Source organism: Urocampus carinirostris, chromosome 16, assembly GCF_059441175.1.
Source record: "Urocampus carinirostris isolate Australia breed hairy pipefish chromosome 16, RoL_Ucar_1.0, whole genome shotgun sequence".
Taxonomy (NCBI): domain Eukaryota; kingdom Metazoa; phylum Chordata; class Actinopteri; order Syngnathiformes; family Syngnathidae; genus Urocampus; species Urocampus carinirostris.
This window is the reverse complement of record NC_142364.1, coordinates 26411904-26434205: the sequence shown is the minus strand read 5'-3', so window position 1 is coordinate 26434205 and position 22302 is coordinate 26411904. Positions and strand designations below refer to the sequence as shown.

Here is a 22302-nt window from a genome sequence, read left to right as displayed (position 1 = left end):
TTTTATTGGAATTAAAATCTGTTCAATTCGTGATATATTGTTGTGGTTGTTGTGCAAGTGTAAGCAGGACAGAAAAAATTGATTGAGTAAAAGACAGAAAAGAGGAGCAGTTTTGATCTCTTTTACTCCCACATGTTTACTGAAGTTGTGCTCATTTAGGGGCTATTTTATGACTTTTTATGATTAACCTACTTTCGAAGCTGATGCTTAAAAGGTACAATTAATACCTAACGATACACTACGACCTTAGTGGTGAAGGGGTGCTCCATACTTATACTTATTCAGAGTGGTAGGGACAAATTTGTTCTTTTAAACCAGTTTGCACTTGTGAATCAGAACGAGATAACAGAATTTTGCCCTCTTTTTGTTTCTTTCTGCATGCTATTTGTGATAAGTAGTATTATTCTTGCTCATTTCGTCCGTTATTTAGGTTTCATTAGCTCGTTTACAGCTTTGGGACAATTCCGCTGACTGTACGGCAGGTAGCGGCAGAGAGCAGCGGCAGCCGATGACGTCACTTATGGCGATCCCAGGGCTGCTGATGCTGCTGACGATCGAAGATGGGAAGCCATGTTGGGATGTAAAAGACTTGTTGACCGCGGATCACGATCGCGATGAATACTACGATGATGAGGATGATTATAAGATGGCGGTGATGAGCACTTCCTCGTTCGGTTTCCGGTCGGAACGAAATAATTCGTAGTAGACGTCGTCAACGATACACATGCAAGGTGACACACGCGCGAATTGTTCTAAGCATTGTTGACGCATGATATGTTTGCATGCAGCTTGCGCAAGTCTTGTATGCACACCCGCAGACTTCACAAATACGTGCAAACACTCGTTGATTTAATAAAACACGCTCACATAGTAAGCGTGCAGTACACATTAACAATGTTGGGATGGTTACCTTGAGAAATGCAATATGATAAAGTTACTAATTACCTGTTGAAAACTGTAATCAGGAACGTCATCAGAATACCACGATATTGCAGTAATATAACTTGATTACTTCCAATTGTACTTTTGAATTACCCCAATACTAAATATGCAAATAAAAAACAAAATTAACATAATTCACGGTTCATGGATCCCTTTACCGCCAGGGTCGTCGGGGGTTCATTTCCTATGTGTCATAAAATGACTAAATATTTTTTAAGATAAATGAACAATGTAACCATGAATAGAAATTGAAGAAAAATGTCAGGTAGCTGCTGGTAATCCTATAAAAATGCTAAAATTTTAGCAAAAATGTAAGCAAAAATAATACTATCACGTGGTGGACATGATGTCATCTGTGTTAGTTCACATTAAGATCACATTCAGAACCACATTTTGTTTTTTAAAATCAAGAGTTGAAATAAACTCATTAAACCACTAAAACATCATGGCTATTAAAAATTCGTCTGCCCGGACGCCCGGGGCGTGCATCTTTTACGTCGGGCACACAACTTACAAAACGTCTCCGCCCAGGTGTCCGACAACTTTTTCAAGAAAAAACAAAAAAAAAGAAAAAAAAGAGTTATTTTTCAAGTCAAATGTTTGCTTCATTCTGATTTTGAAATCTTCTTTCGGTTTGGAAATTTCGGAATTTTGGTTCGTTTGGCAATTTCCATAGTTGGCAGCCAATCAGAAGCCTGCATCGAATAACTTCGTGCTTCCGAACTTTCCCGAGTCTTATAAGGTCGTGCATTTGCATATAATTTTCCAAAGTAGACGCGGAGAGAACACAAGAAAAGTGGTTTGGAATCAAGCCAAAACCTCAGCCCCAGAGGAAAGGTTCAAAAGAAGCTAACAAAATGTATGACGCTACAAAACGTAAACGTACATTAAAAGCATCGTGGAAAGAGCAGTTCACCTGGCTTGTAGCAGACGACACAACACAAACATTGCATGAATGAAAATGAGTAAATACAGGTACATATTGATGGCAGATGTAAGACAGCGATGTTATATACATGCAATGAATGTTATAAGTAGATTTTTAATAGACCTAATTTTAACGTGTAGTTCTGTTATATATTCTGATTATCAATCCTTGATACTTTGCAACAAGGTTTTTTTTTCTTTTTTTGCGATTAGTCGTTTTATTGTGTTTCAAGTTGTGAAAAATGGGGCAGGCAACGTCATGGCTGGGCAGGCAACTTTTCAGCGTTGTCTGCCCTGGTGTCCAGTAACTTTTTGCCATGAGTTTCAGACACTGCTTTTGTAATATTTTCAATACCTGTCTACGGGCTACCTGGTGCCCGTGTGCCTCACGTTGCAGACCCCTGCACTAAATGATACACACTGTCTCTTTAAAATAAGCATCTTGTCTAACTAGATTGTTTTCAATTTCTTCAATATTAGGAAAAATAGTTAAAGAAAAAAATAAAGAGCTACCATCTACCAAATAAGAAAAGTTAGCTTATTTGAAGTATGTTTTTATCTCCTTTTGCTCGATAAACCAGTGATAATCTCTTTAAATTAGAATAAATCGAGAATAAACAAAAATAATAATAATGAATAAAAAAAACATCAACAAATAAACTGGATGTTTTTCAATAATACACCCAAAAACTTGATATGCATTTTTTATGGATATAATAATAGCCAATTACGTCAACATGCAACTTGCAAATAATGAATGAAAATAAAAAAAAAATACAAGGCAGCGTATAATTCTGATGTATTATTGTTCATATTTTCCAAATCTCTATGCATACGTGACAAATGTTCCTGTGTGCAGACGTGATGTCGTTTATGTGCGGCTTCTCGCGCTCACGTAGCGGTTCTCGCTCGCCGGCCGGCCGAGATCCTCGCCAACCCGTCAGCGTTTCCGAGCTGGAGCGACTTCTGAGCAGCGGCAAGACGGCCTGCAACCACGCCGACCAAGTCTGGCCCGGACTTTATATTGGAGACCAGTCAGTTCACCTTTTTTTTAAATAGGAGATTAGCGTCAGGGTTTGTCGGGGTGCTTGAAATCCTTGAAAATGCTTGATTTTTAATGTTAAGTCAAGTCAAGTCATGTTTAATTGTATAGCCCTCAATCACAAAGAGTCTCAAAGGGCTGCACAGATCAAAGACTATTCCAAACTACAGACTATTATGACACCATCCCTCATCTAAAACATACATGAGGGCAAAGAATGCACATATTATCAACATAAAATATAGGTTATTCATATGCTATAGGGTAGAAGTGTGTTTTAAGCTTGAATTTAAACATTTCCACTGGTTGGTAAAATGCTTGGATTTTGGGTAAATTGCTTGAAAATGCTTGATATTGCTACCATTGCAATGTTTCTTGACAGTCTGACTCTGTAGAGCACGAGATAAATGACGAGAAATTAAAAAAAAAAAAAAGTATAAAAATGACGCTTACACGCCTGCTCTGGTGGCCTGGCATATGGCATTGTTATTTGAAGCGTACCCTTACTGGTCGCACCCAAGAGAACAACTCTATTCAGAAAACCGGCTATTTTGGCTCAGCTCACTAAGAAGAGCTGACTCTTTCGGCTCCCAAACAGATCATTATATTTTTTATTTTTTAAAATGATATATTATCAATAATAATAAATCTTTATGCACCTAATTGGTGCATGGAAAACACATGAAATATAAATTCAAATTTTCACAGATCCAGAAAATAAGTGTACAATACAAAACAATTTTACCTTTTTAAACACTGAATAGATTTATGATCGAACATCGACAACACAAAATCCCCGAAATGCAAAACAATAAAATTAAAATTAAAAATAGTAACTATTCAGTGCGATAAAGAAATGATAATATGCAAAACAACAGACTACAGTATTTACAATTCCATTTTCGTCAATTTAGACACAGATCCTCTTAAAAAAACGTAAAAAAATATATAAAATAAAGAAAATTTGAAATGTATAAAGCAAAAGATAAACTGACGCTCAAATTAAAAGATAAAATGGACTCCGCTTCGAAACAATCAATATCATTAAAATGAGGCCTGTGCTCATGTGCGTGTATCCGCTTCGAAACAATCAATATCATTAAAATGAGGCCTGTGCTCATGTGCGTGTATAGGTGCTTTCCATTCAAGTCAGGTCAGGTCACATTTATTTGTGACACCCTTAATCACAAGATGTCTCAAAGGACTGCACAGGTTACAATTACACCATCCCCTGATCTTAAACCAACATACGGGCAAGGAAAAACTCAAAACCTCAGCACGGGGAAAATAAGAAACCTTGAGAAGACTTACAGGTGGTATTCCCCCTTCCAGGAAGACCAGTATGAATCTTCATAGAAATTTGGCCATTTCCGTGTATTTAGCGACTCTGAGCTGATTCAAGTAGTCAGGAAACAAGCAGAGGTGAAAGGCAGTTGAAGCAGTCAGTTTACATGTGCACATGCACAGAAAACAAATATGTAACTATGTTTTTAACCAATGGGTTATTTCAAACATGTTGTTTTCCAATTTAAATGGTTGTCTTAGTAAAGTTGAAAATTCTAAAATCTTTTACCACCGACAAAAGAGTTGTTGAAAATTTACGACAGAAAAAGGTCAACATTTAATTAGTCAGAATGTTTTTTTCTACAACCAATAATGTAGATAAATACATTTTTTTAAAAAAAACGTAAATAGTGTCTTTAGTTTTATAAATGTGAATTTGATTGCACAGAAATTGTTGATTACAATATTTGTAATTACCCTTAGCATCTAGAGGGCAGACATTTATGTCAGATCTCTAGGTGAGTTTCAAAGGTTAGGGTTGAGGTTAGGGTTGAGGTTTTTTACCATTTCACGGTTCACATATCCCCAAACCAACTGGGTCGTAGGGGCACCACTTGCTGTTGCTGCCCATCCCTCTCCTGGGGTTTGTTCCCCAGCATGAAACAAATAGTACTGGTTTCCATGGTTACCAGTAGCAGGAGAACCCTGCCTGAACTGACTCAGATATTGCACCTTCATCATCTGGTCGCTGTTGCTTTTCGGTGTGAAGCCAGATCTTCGCATCCATGGGTAGCGGCACATGTGTGACAATACGGATACTACGTAGATCCTAAATCGTTATTTCATTCCGAAATTAACAGTCGGCCGGTTTTGTTGGTCTTCACATCGTACGCTAGGGGGCGGTAAATGATACACATTGTCCTCTTTAAGGTCCTTCGTTTGTGACCGAGTACAAAAGAGATAAAAATAGCTTTTTGTACAAAATGAAAAGAGAAATTGGACTTTAATCATTGGAGTTGTACTGTGTTGATGAAGTGACCCACCATCGGTTGAGTGAATTGTGTCTTTTGTCCGCAGAAATGTTGCATCCGACCGCCGCGAGCTGGCACGCTTGGGCATCACTCACGTGGTGAATTGTGCGCAGAACCGATGTCGCGGCGGCGCAGATTGCTACACGGGCATGAACGTGACGTACTTGGGTATCGAGGCCCACGACTCGCCCGGCTTCGACATGAGCAAAAACTTTTACCCTGCCGCCGACTTCATACACAAAGCGCTCACCGGAGGAGGTGAGTGCGGTGTCATGCAATGTCACTCAACCGGAGGGTCGCGGGATTTTTCCGTGGCAAAGTAATGCTTGGAAGAAGAAAAAAATGGAGGGCTCATTAGGGTATTTTCACGACTGTAGGGCTCACAGTGTTATAAGGAGGAGTCTCCGTAGTGGGTTCTATTTCTGTATTTAACTCCCTTTCTCGACAACTATGCCTTTCAGATCTGCAGTGTTGGTGACGTTTGCATATGTCTTTATAAACTCACAGACTTCAATCGCTTTTTTGTTTTAATCACCTCAATCAACATTCCTTCCTAAACACATAATGCAGACTAGGATCACAATACATGTTTTTCAGGAAGCATAGGATTCCTGCAAAGGGAGCCGGATTTTGCACGGGAGCCGAATTTAGGCACATTTCTCGCGGTTGCTCGGTTTCCTTGAGCTTCCGCGTACTGTAGAAGTCAACACACTAAACAAGAAAAGCATTCAATGGTGGGAAAGTGAGGTTTAATTCATATTTGGGGGTACAACTCTGTTCAGCCTCTGGTAGCACAATAACCTTCAAATTGCTAGACACGTTACAGTGTTAGCATCCATGAATACTTCCGCAACAATGCATTGCGTGAGATGTCACGTCGCCGCTTCTGCACAAGAGGGAAGTTTATGGCGTGCAAACAAGAGCAGTTTAAAAGTCAAGGAGATCACATACAAGATACATTTAGTTGGAAATATAAACAATCTCACAAAAACATTGGGTCGCAACCAAAAAGTCTTAGGTATGACTCAGCCAAAGATCAAACCTGTGACCTCCCAATTTCGGGGCGGGCGCCCAACCTTTCATCCGCCGCTTTACGTAAGACACAGGGCGCACTTGAAGAAAATCGAAGACTTTTATGTGCGCCACATGGTCGTGAGAATACGGTATATTTTTTACAGAAGACAGTAATAATGCACTGCTTGATCTCTTCTACCTGTTCAGTGTATCGGCGCGTTTGAGAAGGACCACACCTCATTTTATGGTTATTTAAGTGGTTTTATTTCCTTTGTCTGAAAGTAAGTGATGAAAGGAAGGAAGAGTGGAAAATTGTAATTATAACAATTAAGTCGAAGAAAGAAACAATTGCTTGGTGCACATTGAAGCGCTGTTTTAAGATACAGTAAGTGGTTTAAAAATCTTGTATCTTAGCCTGCAAAAATCTTGTAAAAATATTTGTCTCTGTGTGCCCTGCGACTGGCTGGCAACCAGTTCAGGGTGTCCCCTGCCCCCTGCCAGAAAATGGCTGGGATGGGCTCCAGCACCCCCGTGACCCTACTGAGGATAAGCGGTGCAGATAATGAATGGATGGATATAGATGTGTTGCAGGTTTATATGTGAGTATATACGGTACCTCGAGTCCTTTTGTTTTTTCAGTTTTTTTTTGTTTTTCGTTGGATGTGTACTACTATCTCTGCTTTAAACTACACAACCTTTCATTGGTTAAATTTGAGAATTGTTTTTGTCCTTGTTATGGGCTTCAGCTTAGAGTGGAATGGTCGGTTCTGAAGTCAAACCAGTCAAACCAGTTGAGAACCACTGATCAGAGTGTTTTTGATGATGTGGGTTTTTGTGTTTGTTTTAAAAATCGATTTTTAAGCAAATTTTTAGTGATTGCGTTCCAGGAACCCGTTCCATCGTAACGCGTTACCCCCCAACACTGTTTACAGGTAAAGTTCTGGTTCACTGCGCGGTGGGCCTCAGCCGCTCAGCCACGGTGGTCCTAGCCTACCTGATGATCCGGCAAAACTTAACCCTGGTGGAGGCAATCAAGACGGTAAAGGACCACCGCGGTGTCACACCCAACAGAGGATTCTTACGCCAGCTCAACGGCCTTGACGGCATCCTGCGCGAAAGTCGGCGCGCAGCCGCACAGAGCAGCTAATGCTAACGGTTAACCGCTAATGTCACGGGACCGAATAACACAATCAGCTAAGACCTGCCCGAAAGGTGACAGGCCAATTGCTAAGGAAAAACAAACGTCAGAGATGATGTTCCACTCTTCACTCAGCTCGTATGAAGACTTGATAGTGGAATTACTACAAATTAAAAAAAAACCTTTGTGATACCTGTCAACTTCAGCCTATTGCTGCCCGAATTGATTTAGAATTCGCCTTTTTAAGCACTAATGAACAGTACAAACACAACGCGTACACAAATAGACCATGTAGAATACTGCGACAATTTTAACAATATACGATGACGTCTTCTACCAGTAACAGACGTCGAAATAAGATGCATCAAACATAAAAATATAAAAAATTGTTCCCCCCGAACAAAAATTGTTATCTGGTGTACACAATTTGAAGTGATAAAAACATTTAAAAAAAAACCGAATAAATTGACATCCCGCACTTTTCCAGAACAACACAAAAGCTAGCTAGCTTAGCTGGTTCATGTCACTACTTTTTTCCACATGCTAGTCACTTTGTAAAAATATGTTAGCAACAAAACATTTTGATGAGAAATGATGGGTGCCAAAGCTAACCTCAAACCTTACACGATTCATGAAATCAGCCACTAACTGCCCAAAAGAAACTAACACCATGTTAGCGATAGCGCTAATATTAGTGAAACAAAAACTGAGCGTAAACTAAATGTCACATGATTTTGTTACCGCTAGTTTTATCTTATCGACCGTAATAATTTTTCAGAGTTGTAACAACAAAGCTAATTGGCTTAGTCATTTGTGAAAAGGCCAAATGGTGATTTTTTTTTCATTAGGACAGTTGTGCATAGACATTAAAGGGACAGTGTGTATTATTTGACCTCTAGATTTCGCTGTATTTTGTTGTTCAACCGAAGACGAGTGTTAAAAAGAACAAGGAAGAATACAAAAAAGGGAGATTCAAAGTGACCAAACAGCACCATTTTTCTTCTCATTTTTTTTGTTTTTAGGTACCCGGAGCAGCAAGATGAGGGACAATATTTTAAAACAATGTTGTTTAATGAGTGTTTTTTTCCTACTATGAGGTACTAATAATACACACTGTCCCTTTAACAAGAAAGTGTTAGCTTAGTAACAAAGCATTTTGATGAATAGTGACGCAGATGGTTGCCAAAGCTAGCCTTTATCCATACACGATTAATTAAAACACGCTAACTACCCAATGGGAAATAACAGCAGGTTAGCGATAGCGCTAACATTAGTGAAACAAAAGCTCGGCATTAACTAAATGTCACATGACTTTGTTACCGTTAGTATTATTCACAGTAATAATAGTTGTTCCGACAAAGCTAATTAGCGTGGACATTTCTGAAAAAGCCAAGTGCAGATTTTTTTTTGTCTTTATCAGAAAGGTCGCTCCTGAACTTTAGCTTAATCTCATTTCCTCCTAACGCCAACGAACGCGTTCAGTATTTTCTGAGGGAACAGGTCACAAAATGCAAATAAGCTACTGTTAGACACAAATGTTTTGTCAGATGGGTTATTCTGCAAATACACTTCAACCTGAAATCGAATGCCATTTAGTAATTATCGTGTTAGCTCATTTGCTTTTTATTATTAAAGTATTTAAGGTCGTTTATTGTGGGTTAAAATTGCAAATATTGATGTTTGGGTTAGCTGACCACTCGGGGACCAACGTGAGCTCAACGTCCTTTTTTAACATACAAATATCGTATTTGTAAAATGACAATGTGACCATTTTATTGCGTAAAAAGCCAATGCGCTCATCTTGATGCGTGGTTATTGTTTTTTGGTTATGTGCTATTTTTGGTTGTCACTTGAAAGCTGATTCTTTTTTCTCTATCAAGAAAAATAATGAATTTTCGAAATCATTTGTGATGCCTTACTGTATGATTTTTACACTTTTCTCCGTGTTTTTAATGGTGATTATTTTTCAATTCCAAACTGCCTGCTTTCAATAAATTTTTCTTGTCACAAAACAAAAATGGTCACGACTTTTCTTCTTAAAGTGCTTGATCATTATTTCCTTTTTTTCTTCTATCTCTTTCTGTACCTATTACGGTAATCTTTATTTGGCATTGATTGTAATACATGGAAATAGTGTTCAACACAAGCAGCAATCTTAAATTATCTGACCAATCTTCTATAGCTTTTTTTTTACCGTACATGTATTTTAAGAATGCAAATTTTGGACACAAAGATTTATCGATATGTTTGGAACAAAATAGCTTTATTTTGTCGATAAAGTTAATTCAAGGGGAAAAATATCACGTGATTAGTTAGGTTTAAAGGGACAGTGTGTATTATTTGACCACAAGATGTCGTTCTATTGTGAGTGCTAAAAAGCACAAGGAAGAATAAACGACGGAGATTCAAAGTGACCCAACTCCACCATTCTTCTCATTTTTTTGCCTAGCCTTTTTTAAGTTTTTAGGGACCTGACCGTAGCAGCAAGATGTCAGATATTATGCCGACTATCTCGGTGAGCCTCAGGTTATGTGTAATAAATGCAAATTTCTCAAATTATGAGCATTCTGAAAATTGCACGCCTTTTTAAATCATAGTGTTTTTCCCACTAGGGGGCACTTGCTGTCCATTTCAATTCTGAAATCTAGGTTATTTTTGGATTACATACCTTTTTTCTAGATTTTCTCAGTTGATTTTCCTGAATACCTATTTGACTATACCAGTTTATTCTGTTTTTAATATTCGACACCTGCAAAGGGGCTTGTATGGGATGCCAGTTGGTGTTTTTGACTCTTATGCACTGATTAAACCATCGTTACTATTGGCCAATTATGTTGCTCTTATCTGATTTTCACACCCTTAAAGGAGCTGGACGAAATTCGGAAATTTTTACTCACGCCTGCCTTCTTCAGGCTCGTTTCTTCATTGTAGCCTCTGTCAGCATGTTCATAATGCAATCACAAGTACGTAATTTTCTAAGACACTTAAACTCTTTGGTTTTCATCCTTCTTGGGGTTTGGGTTGGACTGTATTTGAAGCAGGCTTCTTCTTACTTTCACCATTTTTATGCTGCTTGGATCCCTTAACCACTAAGGACATATTGGACACCGTTTCCTGTGATGTGTCTTGGGCAAGTACAACCTGGTGAAGCCCATCCCTATCCAGGCCACCATATGTTCCCACCTGGTCCGGAATCAGGGACCTTTCACGTGTAAGGTGAATGTGCACAACACTGCACTACAGAAACAGCATTTTCATGCTACTGTAACAAAAAACTGAGCATGACGTCACTCCAGTAATCCCCACTGCCACCGTTTCTCCTACTTAATGTGTTCCGCCTCAAACAGCTTTGCTAAAAGTAGGATGATAACAGAAAGGCTATTTAAACTCACTTTGAGCATAATTAATACTTACTCAATAGAAAAAATAATCAACTTACAACTTCTTTAGGGACACCTCTAACAATACACACCACTTTAAAGGGCGAATGTACTTTTATAACTGAGATCTAATACAAAGAAAGTGCTAAGGGAGGGGTTTTAGAACAGGTTGCAATTTATTCTCTAAGGTTTGGGTCCTCTTCAAAATCCATTGATGTCTTCTCTCCTCTGTTTACTAAATTACAAAATGATCAACTTTCCGAAAAGATTATTGACAAGAAAATGGAAAAGGACAATCGTGAAAAGATGATAGTCGGGGTTATGACTTTTTCTAGTGTTTTTCAACTATTTAATAATAATAATAATTTCCTTTGTATTGTCATTCTTTGTAACAATGTACACAGAACGAAATGTCGATACACCTAACCCGTTGTAGCGAGCCGATGCAGCCGCAGCCAACAGAGGGCGCCGCCATTTTACCAATGTTATAAGTCTTAGGTATGACTCGGCCGAGGCGCGAGCTTTGAGACAAGGCACACTTTATTCCATTTAAAAAATCTCAAGGCACCTAGTTTAAAAAATGAATCCTAGAACTAGTTTCATGTTATTTTAGTTCATCATATAGCTTAAAATGAAAGTAGTTTTTTCATCTTCTGTGGTTATACTGGTCCAGGAGGTATGTTATTATACATTGTTGTATATCTTGCTGTCATTTTGATTTTTTTAAAAACATAAAATACTAGATAATAAAAAATAAATTAGCGTTTAAAAATTGTTCAACATTATTTGATGTGTTATTGATCGGATCTGTGCAAAACTAAAACTAATGGAAAGAAAGGGCTATGTAGCCTTTTAGAGCAGGTTGACTTCATTATTAGAGGCCTTGTTTTCTTTGTAAGTTCAAAACCCAGTGATCTCTTCTCCCTATTTTGATTGTCTACTAAACTCTAAACTATTTTCATTTAAAATTATAGAAGTCAGCTCTTTTCGTGACCAACTGTTATCGCGTGCGGACATGCTTCGTTTTGCTTTTAATATAGGTGTACGTTGTTTAAGCCCCTAATTATGCCTCCAAAGAAAGTCGCTACAGGTAAAAAAGAAGAAAATTAGTGCGTACAACTATTGCATTTAAGAAAGAAAAAAAATAGAGAAATATGAAGGAGGTGTGAGAGTGTCTGATCTTGCTAGGGAATACAGCATGGCTTCTGCTGACCACCACAAAAGAAATCCTATTCATAATTCTTTTCTTTATCCTTTTTTTTTTTATTTTTACACGTTAGTTAGCGTAATCATTCGTACGGAAGATTACGATAACGCGAACGTACGATTAGCCTGGGTTAGCTTTGTTTTCGTTAAACATTCAAGGTGTTGGAACGGATTAAAACGATTTACATTATTTTTAATGGGAAAAATGATTTCGGTGATCCAAAAAATCGGTTTTCAAACAGGGTTCTGGAACGGATTATGGTCGAGAACCGAGGTTCCACTGTAAAAGGAATTTAAAAAATGGCAATCTACTGCCACGTACTGATATGGATGTATATTAGTTACTCGGCTGATGACCTGACGAAATTAGAGATAATGAACAGCGGCATGCTTTTTTCACAAAGATAAAATTGGTCAGTTCCTTGCGGCACACTAGACATGGTGTCACGGCACGCTCTGGTAGAAAAAAAACAGACTTATTCTGCGAGGGGAAACCAGAAAAACAAATATTAAAACATTTAGAAACTGGCTTCACGGGGAAATGTGTTTTATTCTGCAAAACATCACATGCCATTTGCTACTTTATGTTGACGAGCATTTTCTTTGCAAGCGTAGACGAAAAGGTCCACTTGGACGGAAAAGGGTTGAGGTCGCGACAACGGCGGCCGGGGTGGTAGGCAGAGAAGCTTTATTAGAGCTGGCCGCAGTCGGCAATGACCACTTTGGCTTTGGGGGTCCCCTTGCTTGTGCCTACTTTATCCATCGCCTTTAGCACGTCATCTCCCTCTACCATCTTCCCGAAAACGACGTGCTTCCCGTTTAGCCTGCAAAATAAACAGACACAAAAATAGATGCATATAATAACAATTCCTTGAATTCCCTGTCGATTTTCACATTTGTCCGAGTTTCGTGTAAATTCTTGATTGTCATTCCGCTTGCCACACACAATTTTTGCATAAAGTGATCATCTCTAGCAAAATTCAGGTAAATGCTTAGCACAGTCGTTTTTTCATGGTTCTGTTCCGCTGTATAACATTAATGATCATGATTTGCATGTTGTTACTGAACATAAGGATCTGGGTGTCACTCTTACTTCAAACCTAAAGTTTATCACGCATATCGCCAAAATTACCAACAAAGCCAATAACACAGCATCAAACATTTACAGACACTTTTACAACAAAAACCCAGCATTCTTAGTTCGAATGTTTTGCGTTTATGTTAGACCCGGGTTAGAATATAATAGCGTTGTGTGGAACCCTTACTTACTCAAGGACATTAACCTACTGGAAGGAGTTCGACGTCGGTATACGAAGCGGATACCTGGGATGCACAACTTGTCATATCCGGAAAGACTACAAAGACTGAAATTGGACTTTTTGGAGCTCCGCAGAATTCGATTTGATTTAATTTTTGTGTTCAAAGTACTGCATGGAATGATCGATGTGCCTTTTGATCAATTTTTTGAGTTCTGTCGTGTTGATGGTTTACGTGGTCACAGATATAAGTTACGGGTGCCTAGACCTACCAGCAACTTGGGATGTAAAATGAGCACTTTTATTTAAAATACAGATTGTGCTTTTTTATAAAGATTGAAAAAACATTTCCATTTAAAAAAAGGAGAGATTCTGAAACCCCCTCCCCCAGTAACAAATAAGAAACTTTTTCATTTATCTAATGCTGAGGTTTTGAGTTTTCCCTTGCCGTAACGTAGGTTTTAGATCCGGGGATGGTGTAATAGTCTGGTTTGCAATGGTCTCTGCAGCCCTTTGAGACTCCTTGGGATTAAGGGCATCACATACAAACATGACTTGACTTTGCCTGTGCTTATCTCCCTTAAAACTTAAAGGGACAGTGTGTAATTTGATGTGTTTAAAGGGACAGTGTGTAATATTAAGTGCCTTCTAGTAGTGCAAAAATCTGTCATTCAGTAGAAAACAAAAAAAAAACAAATTTGAATACTGGGCAAAAATACGTGAACTATCGAACAAATGTTAATTTTTAATAGCAAAATATATAATAGGTTGAGAAATTTGCATTTCTTCTATAGTGGAATCCACACTTAGGTCGCCGCCATGTTTGTCCAGGATTCAGCCAACACAGTGCTCTGACACTGGCCCCTCACTCACACCAGACAAAAACAATGTCATCTAGTGGTCAACTGGGGCTTTAAAAAGTTGAAAGTTAAAAGTTAAAAAAAAAAAAAAATTTCTCCGAGTACGTGTTACTCGTGCCCAACTGAGTTCAAAGAGCCCTTATGCTTTATTTTCCACTGCGCCCATCTGCTTTTATCTTACTTTAAGCAAATTTGTTTAAAGCTGTAATTTCAATACATTGTTGTAGTTTGAAGTCTGAACTAGGGCTGCATAATTTAGGAAAAAAACTAATTGCGATTTTTCAGTTTTGCATTTTAAGTAAGTGCATTGTCATTGCTATTTTTTCTCAGTGAGAACATAAACATAGTGACATGCAAAAATAACTAGAGGTAACATACTAAGAGACAGAAAGTTACAAAATATCAACTATAGATGTACAAATAAAAACAGAACTGCAGTTAAATAAATGGTCTTTATTAACGTTATATAAAAGGACAACAAAATTGGAGGGTTATTGCTTTCAGGTCGTTGTGATGATTAAAATGACAAGAGTCGCAAATGCAGCGGTTTTCCAATTTGTCCGCAAGATTGGTAATGGATTTGGCGTTTATGACTAGCCATGTTCGGCAGTGGTGGCTTAAGAGTTGGTAGCCTAGCCATCCCTCGCCGCCTTAGTCAATTCCCGGAGATGTAATACAGATTCAGGCAGAACCCACTTTCCTTTGCGCTTTTCTGACTTTTCTCAGAATCGGATTTAATTAATGAATTTATTTTTAATGTAACGAGATGGTTAAGCTACAAACGGTGGCGTTCGTTTTGGTAGCCATTTGTGTTAGGATGGTGTAGGCTGACAGTCAGCCTATCAAAATCGTGCACACACGTCTTTCAAGTTTTGCCTCGCCTTTATTGGTGCCATCACAACCTGCTTCTGATTGGCCAGCAATGTTGAACCCCGATATGTGACAGTTCTTGTTGGCCACATACGCAGTCAATCAATTAACAAAGTGGAACTAAGACTTCTTGAAAAAAAACGCAGTGGTTTGCTTTCCACTACTGCACATAGCGATATCGATTCCATTTCGGTTAATCGTGCAGCCCTAGTCTGAACCGAATAGAAAAATGCCTAAATCACAAAAAGGACTATGATTTGAAACATAAAACCATCTAGGGGTCATTTGTGACCTCCAGATCCTTTTGGGTCGATTGTATTATGTACTGAAAATGATACCTTCTCCCAATTAATGGGTTTTGAAGAAAGCAAATGTCGAGAAATCTAGATTAGGTATACAATTCTGCTAATAACCTTATAAAACGCTTCTTGGGTTTCATTTGAAGAAAGTTGGATTCCGTTCCGAAAGTTTTGTTTTGCGTCTTGCGTCTTTCTATTTTTGTTATTTGTGTTAATGACGTTTACGGCCTATGTGACATATAATCATCCATTTTCTTAATAATATCTGTCGACAAAAAAAAAATAATCCAGTCAAGCCATCTCTTTTATAAATAAAATAGAGGCTCCTAAAAATGTGTTTACCACATTCGTTTTAAATATCCGATGATTCAAATGAAGTATTTAAGTGTTTACATTAGAAGGAGTTTTCTCCTTTTTAAGTCTAAATTAACAGTTTTGTTACATTTTAAACTCATTAAGTTCAAAGAATTCCAATCTGAGGCCCCAAAAAATAATGCAGTGGTCAAAGGATTAGCATTAAGCATTGAAATGTCAAGTCGTCATGTTTATTTCTGACGCCCTTAATCACAAAGTCTCAAAAGGGCTGCACAGGTCAAAAACTATTGCAAACTACAGACCATTATGACAACATCCCTCATCTAAAACATACATGTGGGCAAATAATACACATATTATCAACATAAAATATAAGTTATTCATATGCTATAGAAGTGTGTTTTAAGCTTAGATTTAAACATTTCCACTGAGGTTGCAGATCGGATCTCAGGGGGAAGAGAATTACACAGCACCGGGGCCACCTACAGACTATTATTACGCCATCCCCTGATCTAATACCTACTTGAGGGCGAGGAAAACTCAAAAAACCTCATCATAAGGAAAATGAATAAATCTTGAGAAGGGACCGCACCTGAGGTACTCCCACCTTCCAGTTGCAATAAAAATCTATCTATCTACCTTGGTCATATCCCTTGAGAAGGGTGGCCGACAGCAACACAAACACATACAATAACAAAGAAAATTAAAAAAGGGAAAAAAATAGCAAAAAACACACATTTTTGGACCATGGCCTACCCAAATGCCAAAACACCCAAAAAAGTTACTACACCAGGGTAGTAACGTGGTGCGCAATTCTCCACAGGATGTGCTGCATTAAACTTAGTAATTTTGAAAGTTGGCTAATATAGCCAATATACATACACAAAGCATGTGTTGTATTTACTGTGTGGCTTATATAGATATAACTTTTTTGCGGTTCTAGTCAAATTAGTTTATTTGGTCCAATATGGCTCTTTCAACATTTTGTATTGCCGACCCCTGCCTTAGGGGAAATTCATTTTCACTGACCGTACTGCGGGTACAATCAATGCTGTCGCAGCAAAGCGTGCACCAAAGGATCTATTTACAGCAGCTGGTATTACCAGGCGGTGTCCCATCAGAGTACTAGCCAGGCTCCGCTTAGCCTCCAGAGATCGGGCGTTCTCGGGGTGGTATGGCCGTAAACAGGTATTTGACTACATCTCTCCTCAAGAAAGAGGAATATGTCAGGTGCTTACCAGTCGGTTTCGGCCGTGCAGAGAAAGAACTGCGAACCGTTGGTGTTGGGTCCGGCATTGGCCATTGAAAGCGTTCCAAAGCCGGCATGCTTCAGCTTGAAGTTCTCGTCAGCAAACTTTTCGCCGTAGATGGACTTACCCCCTGTCCCGTTGTGCCTGGTAAAATCTCCGCCCTGCACAGTGCCAAAAAATGATAACATTAGCATCCCCAAACGAGTCGACGACGCATGGATTTTGAAAGTGTTCAAACATAATAGTCGCATGAAAAGCTGCGAATGAAAAATAGGAACCAAAAAGCAGAGACATGCAGTCAGTGGATGCAGGTGAATCGGTGCCTCACCTTTCATCATGGAAATGTAAAAATACATTAAATATTTGTATTTTTCAGTGCTTACGTTTTTTTCCCCTCATTTGATTTTTAAAATTATTGTATTGCTGAATTTTCACATTATGAAAGGAATATTATTATTATTAGTATGTAACTGAATACTGTGCTGAGCGTCTGCAGAGTGAGGCATGCAATACTCTTGCCTGATGGCAGTGGGCGATACTGAGACCAGAGATTCTTATTTGGCACACGTCTCAGCCCCAAACAATTAGTGATCGTTTTAGCAGGCTAACAGCAAGTCAAACCATCCAGTATTTTTTTTCCTTATTGCATGGACTTTTAATGGAAGAAAGTCAATTCATGCTCTTATTTGAAACGAACAGCGCATATATTTTATTTAAAGGGACAGTGGGGTGATATTCAGCGCCTTTTCGTGGTAAAAAAAAATTGATCTGAACAAACAAAAATATATGACTTTTTAAACATACATTTTTTTAATTATTGTAGGTTGAGAAATGGGCATCTATGTTTGATATCTTGAGCCTCAGAGAGGGAGCTGATATAATGTCTGCCATCTTGCTGCCATGGGTACCTAAAGACCCCTTAAAAGGCTGGTCAAAAAAATGAAGCGTTTTGGTCACTGAGTCAGTGTAGTTTCCATTCTTCCTTGTGCTTTTTAGCACTTATTTTTGGTTCAAATGACAAATAAGATTTAGGTTTATTCATTTGTAAATCTGACTGCCTCACCAGACACAAACCTTACTGCAAGTCACTGGTGAAAAATAAGGTACGATATTTTTTTAAGTATAAAAAGAGAACTGCATCTGAATGGACGCATGGAAATTTTAGCGTATGAGAGATATTGTAGGACAACATTGACTGAAAAGAAAGGCAATAATTAAGGGCTGGCAAGCATTTTTTTTCCTAAGAGGAAAAAAACTCAAAAAACAAAGGCAGTTTGAAAGGAGGTCACATATACAAGTTTTTTGACCGCACATATTTCATTTTATTGCGAATCCTGAGCGAAAAAAGAAAGGCCATGATGGAAAGGACGCATCTGATTTTGCAAGACGTCCCATACAGTAATCCCCTTTTCACAGGGGTTTCTTCCAGAAAAGTCCCGCGATAGTCACCACCACAAAGTAGAAACATTCATTAGATATCAGTAACACATAATAAACACTACTGTAATAAATTGACAGATCTACAAATAAAAACCCAGAACACAGATTTGTAATTGAACAAATGGTCTTCATCATCATTATACAATAGTAACAGTGGTCTCCCCCTCAGGACAATGCCCACGAACCTCTTCTGAAAATAGCTCACCAGGGCTAGATAATTGTGATTGTCTTTATTTTTTTTATTGTTTTACCGAGTCAATTTCACCCCGTTTTCTTAATAACCTAGTAATAACACACTAATAACATGATCAATTTTACAAATTCAAAAAAATAAATTCCAGTTGGTCGGTTCATGGACCACAAAAATTAATTCAAGTATTGAGAATTAATTTAGGCAATAATTAAGAGAATAGAATGAGCATCTGTTAATGTATTGAATAAATGTATTCATTCTTTTCGATATATTTTTAAATATATGTTTATAGATTTATTTTACAGGAACTACAACAAACTAAATTCCAATGTATGGATTTTATAAAGCGAACAACCCTTCTACCTTAGCTAGCTATCTTCCTACATTTTTAGCAAGCGATTCAGCTTGCTTACGTTTAAATTTTTGCATGCTATCTAACTAACATGTTTTGTTAGCCATCGAGCTAAATTTTGGTCTCCTTTGCAGGTAGCTGTCTAGCTTTTTTTAAAGCTTTCTAGCTATTTACTTGGCATTTTACTCTTAGCTAGCTAGCTCCCTTTTAGTGTTTTACCAGTTTTCTTTACTAGATAATTATCAGACCTACTTTTGGACTATTTGGCAAGCCATCCAGCTATTTTAGAAATTCATATCAAAGAGGGTACCCTTTGCGCTAGTTAGTAACGAAAAGTAGCTCTCGGCTTGACAAAGGTTGGAGATCCCTGAAATAGTACAATATAAATGAAGGGTGTTTTCTTTCAGCCTAAGAAAGCTATATATGGAGAGCAGCTGGTAAGCTGCATGCTAGCATTGGTGATCCTTTGATTGATCAGGTCTCTGTGCCGATTAAAATAAATAAGTCACAAATTTAGCGGTTAAACAATTGTAGCTCCAGTTCTTCGGGTTCATGGGTATTGGATCTGGCATTGGTGAGATACATGCTGGGCGAGGGTGGCCTGTGAGAGTTATTACGTAGCCTAGCCTCAGTAGAATCTGTAGCACCCATATTGCTTACGCTCCAAACGCCACCTCAGTCTGTTCCCGGACCCGTTAACAAGCCACAGAGCACCCGGTGGTGATAAGCATTACTTTGCGCTCTTCTGACTTTCCTCAGAGTCTGATTTAATTAATGAGTTTGTTTTCAATGTAATGAGCTGCTCATAACTAGCTGTTGCCGTGTCTGACAATTTGTCTTGGATGAGTGGAAACATTGATTGCGCACCCTCCAGCCCTGGCTGTTTGACTGACAACATATACCAGCCTATCATCGTCATGTGGACAGACGGTCACGGCCATCCAACACGCACATAATAATGGCCTCGCTGACCTCACTCGGTGATAGCATTTGCAGCGTTTTTGCTGCAGAAGACAATAAAAATCCACCAAGTATCAAAACCACTGGAAGTAAACCGTGATACAGCGAGAGATTACTGTATTCCAGTTCAATGGCAAAAGAGTTGCATTTGAAGCTTCAACTGGCAGCAGCCTGAAGGCTTACCTGGCACATGAACCCTGTAATGATGCGATGAAAGCTGGAATTCTTGTAGCCGAAACCCTTGTCACCAGTGCAGAGGACCCGGAAGTTTTCTTCCAATTCAAAAAGCAAAAATTAACACGGCGGCCATTTTACTTGTCCTTTTTTCTCAGTATGTAAAAAATAAGCGAGTAATTTCCATCATAAATTAAATTAATTAAATAAAGTCCGTTCAAATTAATGCAAACTACATGCTCCTTATAGCCACTAGAGGGTAGTATAGTACAAACTCTCAGCTTCAGTAGGCCGAGAACTTTTTATATCCATTTCAAATCAATATTACAAAAAAAGACAAAATATACATTTTATAGCTCCCACTTGAGTTTGTAAACCGTGGTGAGTTGGTTGAGGTACAAAACTGCATTCACTTAACTTAAAATAAACCAGTTAACACATTCAATGCCAAACGTGAAATTTACCCCTAGCCCCATTTTAAGTTTATAAATGTGTTAAGCTCAGAAAAGATCCCTTGTCATCCATTACTATAATACAGTATGTAGGGTATGCTGATAAAGTAGCTGAATGATAAAGTACAATACTGAAAAGAAAAGTGAAGTTTATATTTTACTGTGATTCGACTCGCTGAGAACAGAAAGTCTGGATTCGATTTTCTTCAAAAATTGTAATATTTAATGGCTTTGTTTATATGGGAAAGCTTTATAGACGAAGTATATTGCCTTAGTTTGCATTGCAAGGCGATGATAGAGATTTTTCTACTCGTGACGATTTTGTCTGTCTTGTCTTCTCTTTGACAGTGAAAACACGATGTCCTGTTTCAGGAAGTTGGAGACACTCCCTTTAATGTGTTAATATGGGGGGAGGGGTGGCTTTTAATCAGAATTTAGTTTGTATTCGGCATTAATCCAATTTAAGTTTCTATAGGTTAATGTGAGAATATAATCGGCAGCAGCAAGATAGCAGCACAGTCATTGTTCATTGTTTGAATTTGAAACGAACGAATACCACATGGTGATATCTTACCAGCAGTCTTTGGAACGACGTCTGCAAAAAGCTGCAAAGCAACACAAACATTTTCATCGTTATTCTTACGATAAAAATCAAATTTTCTTGTTTGTTTGTTATGAATTAGGACCTATGCTAGTAGCTATATTCCACTGCGGACAAATGACGTCACATCATCACTTTGAAAACGAGGAGTAAAACCGCTTTATGGAAGCTTCCGTAAATTCATTCGATATTTTACATACATTTCGAAACAAATCCTTTAAATCTGATTGACGACGTCACATCTTTCGATAAAGAGGAACTTTTGGATTCTATTTTTTGTTTTATAAATGATGTCGTCAAATAAATGAATTACCTCCATTGTGATCCTGCCTGCGCTGGCGCCATCGATGGTGATGTCAAAAAATACTTTGGGGTTCGGCATACTTGGAATTAGTATTGGAATATGTGTATATATATTTTACCTCCTTATTTAATTTGCACGCTAACGTACATCTAGCAACAGGATCAATATGGGACTATCTTTATGGGAACATGATATGACGTCATATTCAACATAAACCAATCAGAGGCAGATCCTTAGAGACAACTAACCAATAGCAGCAAAGGTAGGCGGATTTTTCATGGTGGCAATGCGACGCTCGATTTGTATTGCAAGTACAATCTATGCGGGCGGTGGCATAAATATTTAAAAGATGTTTAAACAAACAGTGTTGAGTCTTCATTTTATTTCAAAGTTTTTTTTGAAATTCAAACAAAGTGCACAGTTATTAATTACTTACATTCACTTGACAGGTATCGAAATTCAATACATTGTTAGAATATTTCTGATTTGAGTTCATCTGTGTTTCATCAATTGCCTTCTTCTGAACTGAAGTGTGTTAAAAGTGATTTAATGCGTGTGAAGGCGTGTACAAATATCGATATTATCAATACCAAGCAAATACTTGGATCAGATTGATACTATTGTCCTTGGATTGGTACTTCAATCCTTCACCAACTTCCTCAAAGTGCCGCTTCATATGGAAACAGCGTAGCACGTCTCTCGCCCAGCGCCCTCAGCAACTCTTTTAGTAACCCTGCCTACCTGGGCTGCTGCTGCATCATGCCTGCCAGGCGGAAGGGCCAAATCTATGCATACACACTCCAACCAGAAGCTAAAAATGACAGAGGCTAACAGGAAGCACAGTGCGGTCTTTTTTCAGTTTTGTTTTCCAACCACCACAGAAAAGGACAATACCTGGTGTAATTTGTGTGGTAAAAGAGTCTGCCTTTGTGGCAACATTACACATTTACACAAACATATAATGAAATTGTGAATATGTTTGATTGCTAATAAGATTTTCGAGAAGGGTTGT

General features: G+C 38.2%; 2 protein-coding genes across 2 annotated transcripts; one reads left to right on the top strand and one right to left on the bottom strand.

Moving 5' to 3' along the window:
• The first annotated feature begins 507 nt into the window (after positions 1–507).
• dusp26 (dual specificity phosphatase 26) lies at positions 508–9396 on the top strand. The gene is made up of 4 exons (XM_088355582.1): positions 508–731; positions 2729–2903; positions 5273–5484; positions 7173–9396. The coding sequence occupies exons 1-4, from the start codon at positions 725–727 to the stop codon at positions 7385–7387; spliced, it is 609 nt and encodes a 202-aa protein (XP_088211708.1). The 5' UTR covers positions 508–724; the 3' UTR covers positions 7388–9396.
• A 3098-nt stretch (positions 9397–12494) lies between these two features.
• Positions 12495–21475, bottom strand: ppiab (peptidylprolyl isomerase Ab (cyclophilin A)). Its single transcript, XM_088355646.1, has 5 exons — positions 21300–21475; positions 20960–20990; positions 19943–20031; positions 16803–16975; positions 12495–12788 (listed from the first exon to the last, which is right to left on the bottom strand). The coding sequence occupies exons 1-5, from the start codon at positions 21366–21368 to the stop codon at positions 12656–12658; spliced, it is 495 nt and encodes a 164-aa protein (XP_088211772.1). The 5' UTR covers positions 21369–21475; the 3' UTR covers positions 12495–12655.
• Between the last annotated feature and the right edge of the window lie 827 nt (positions 21476–22302).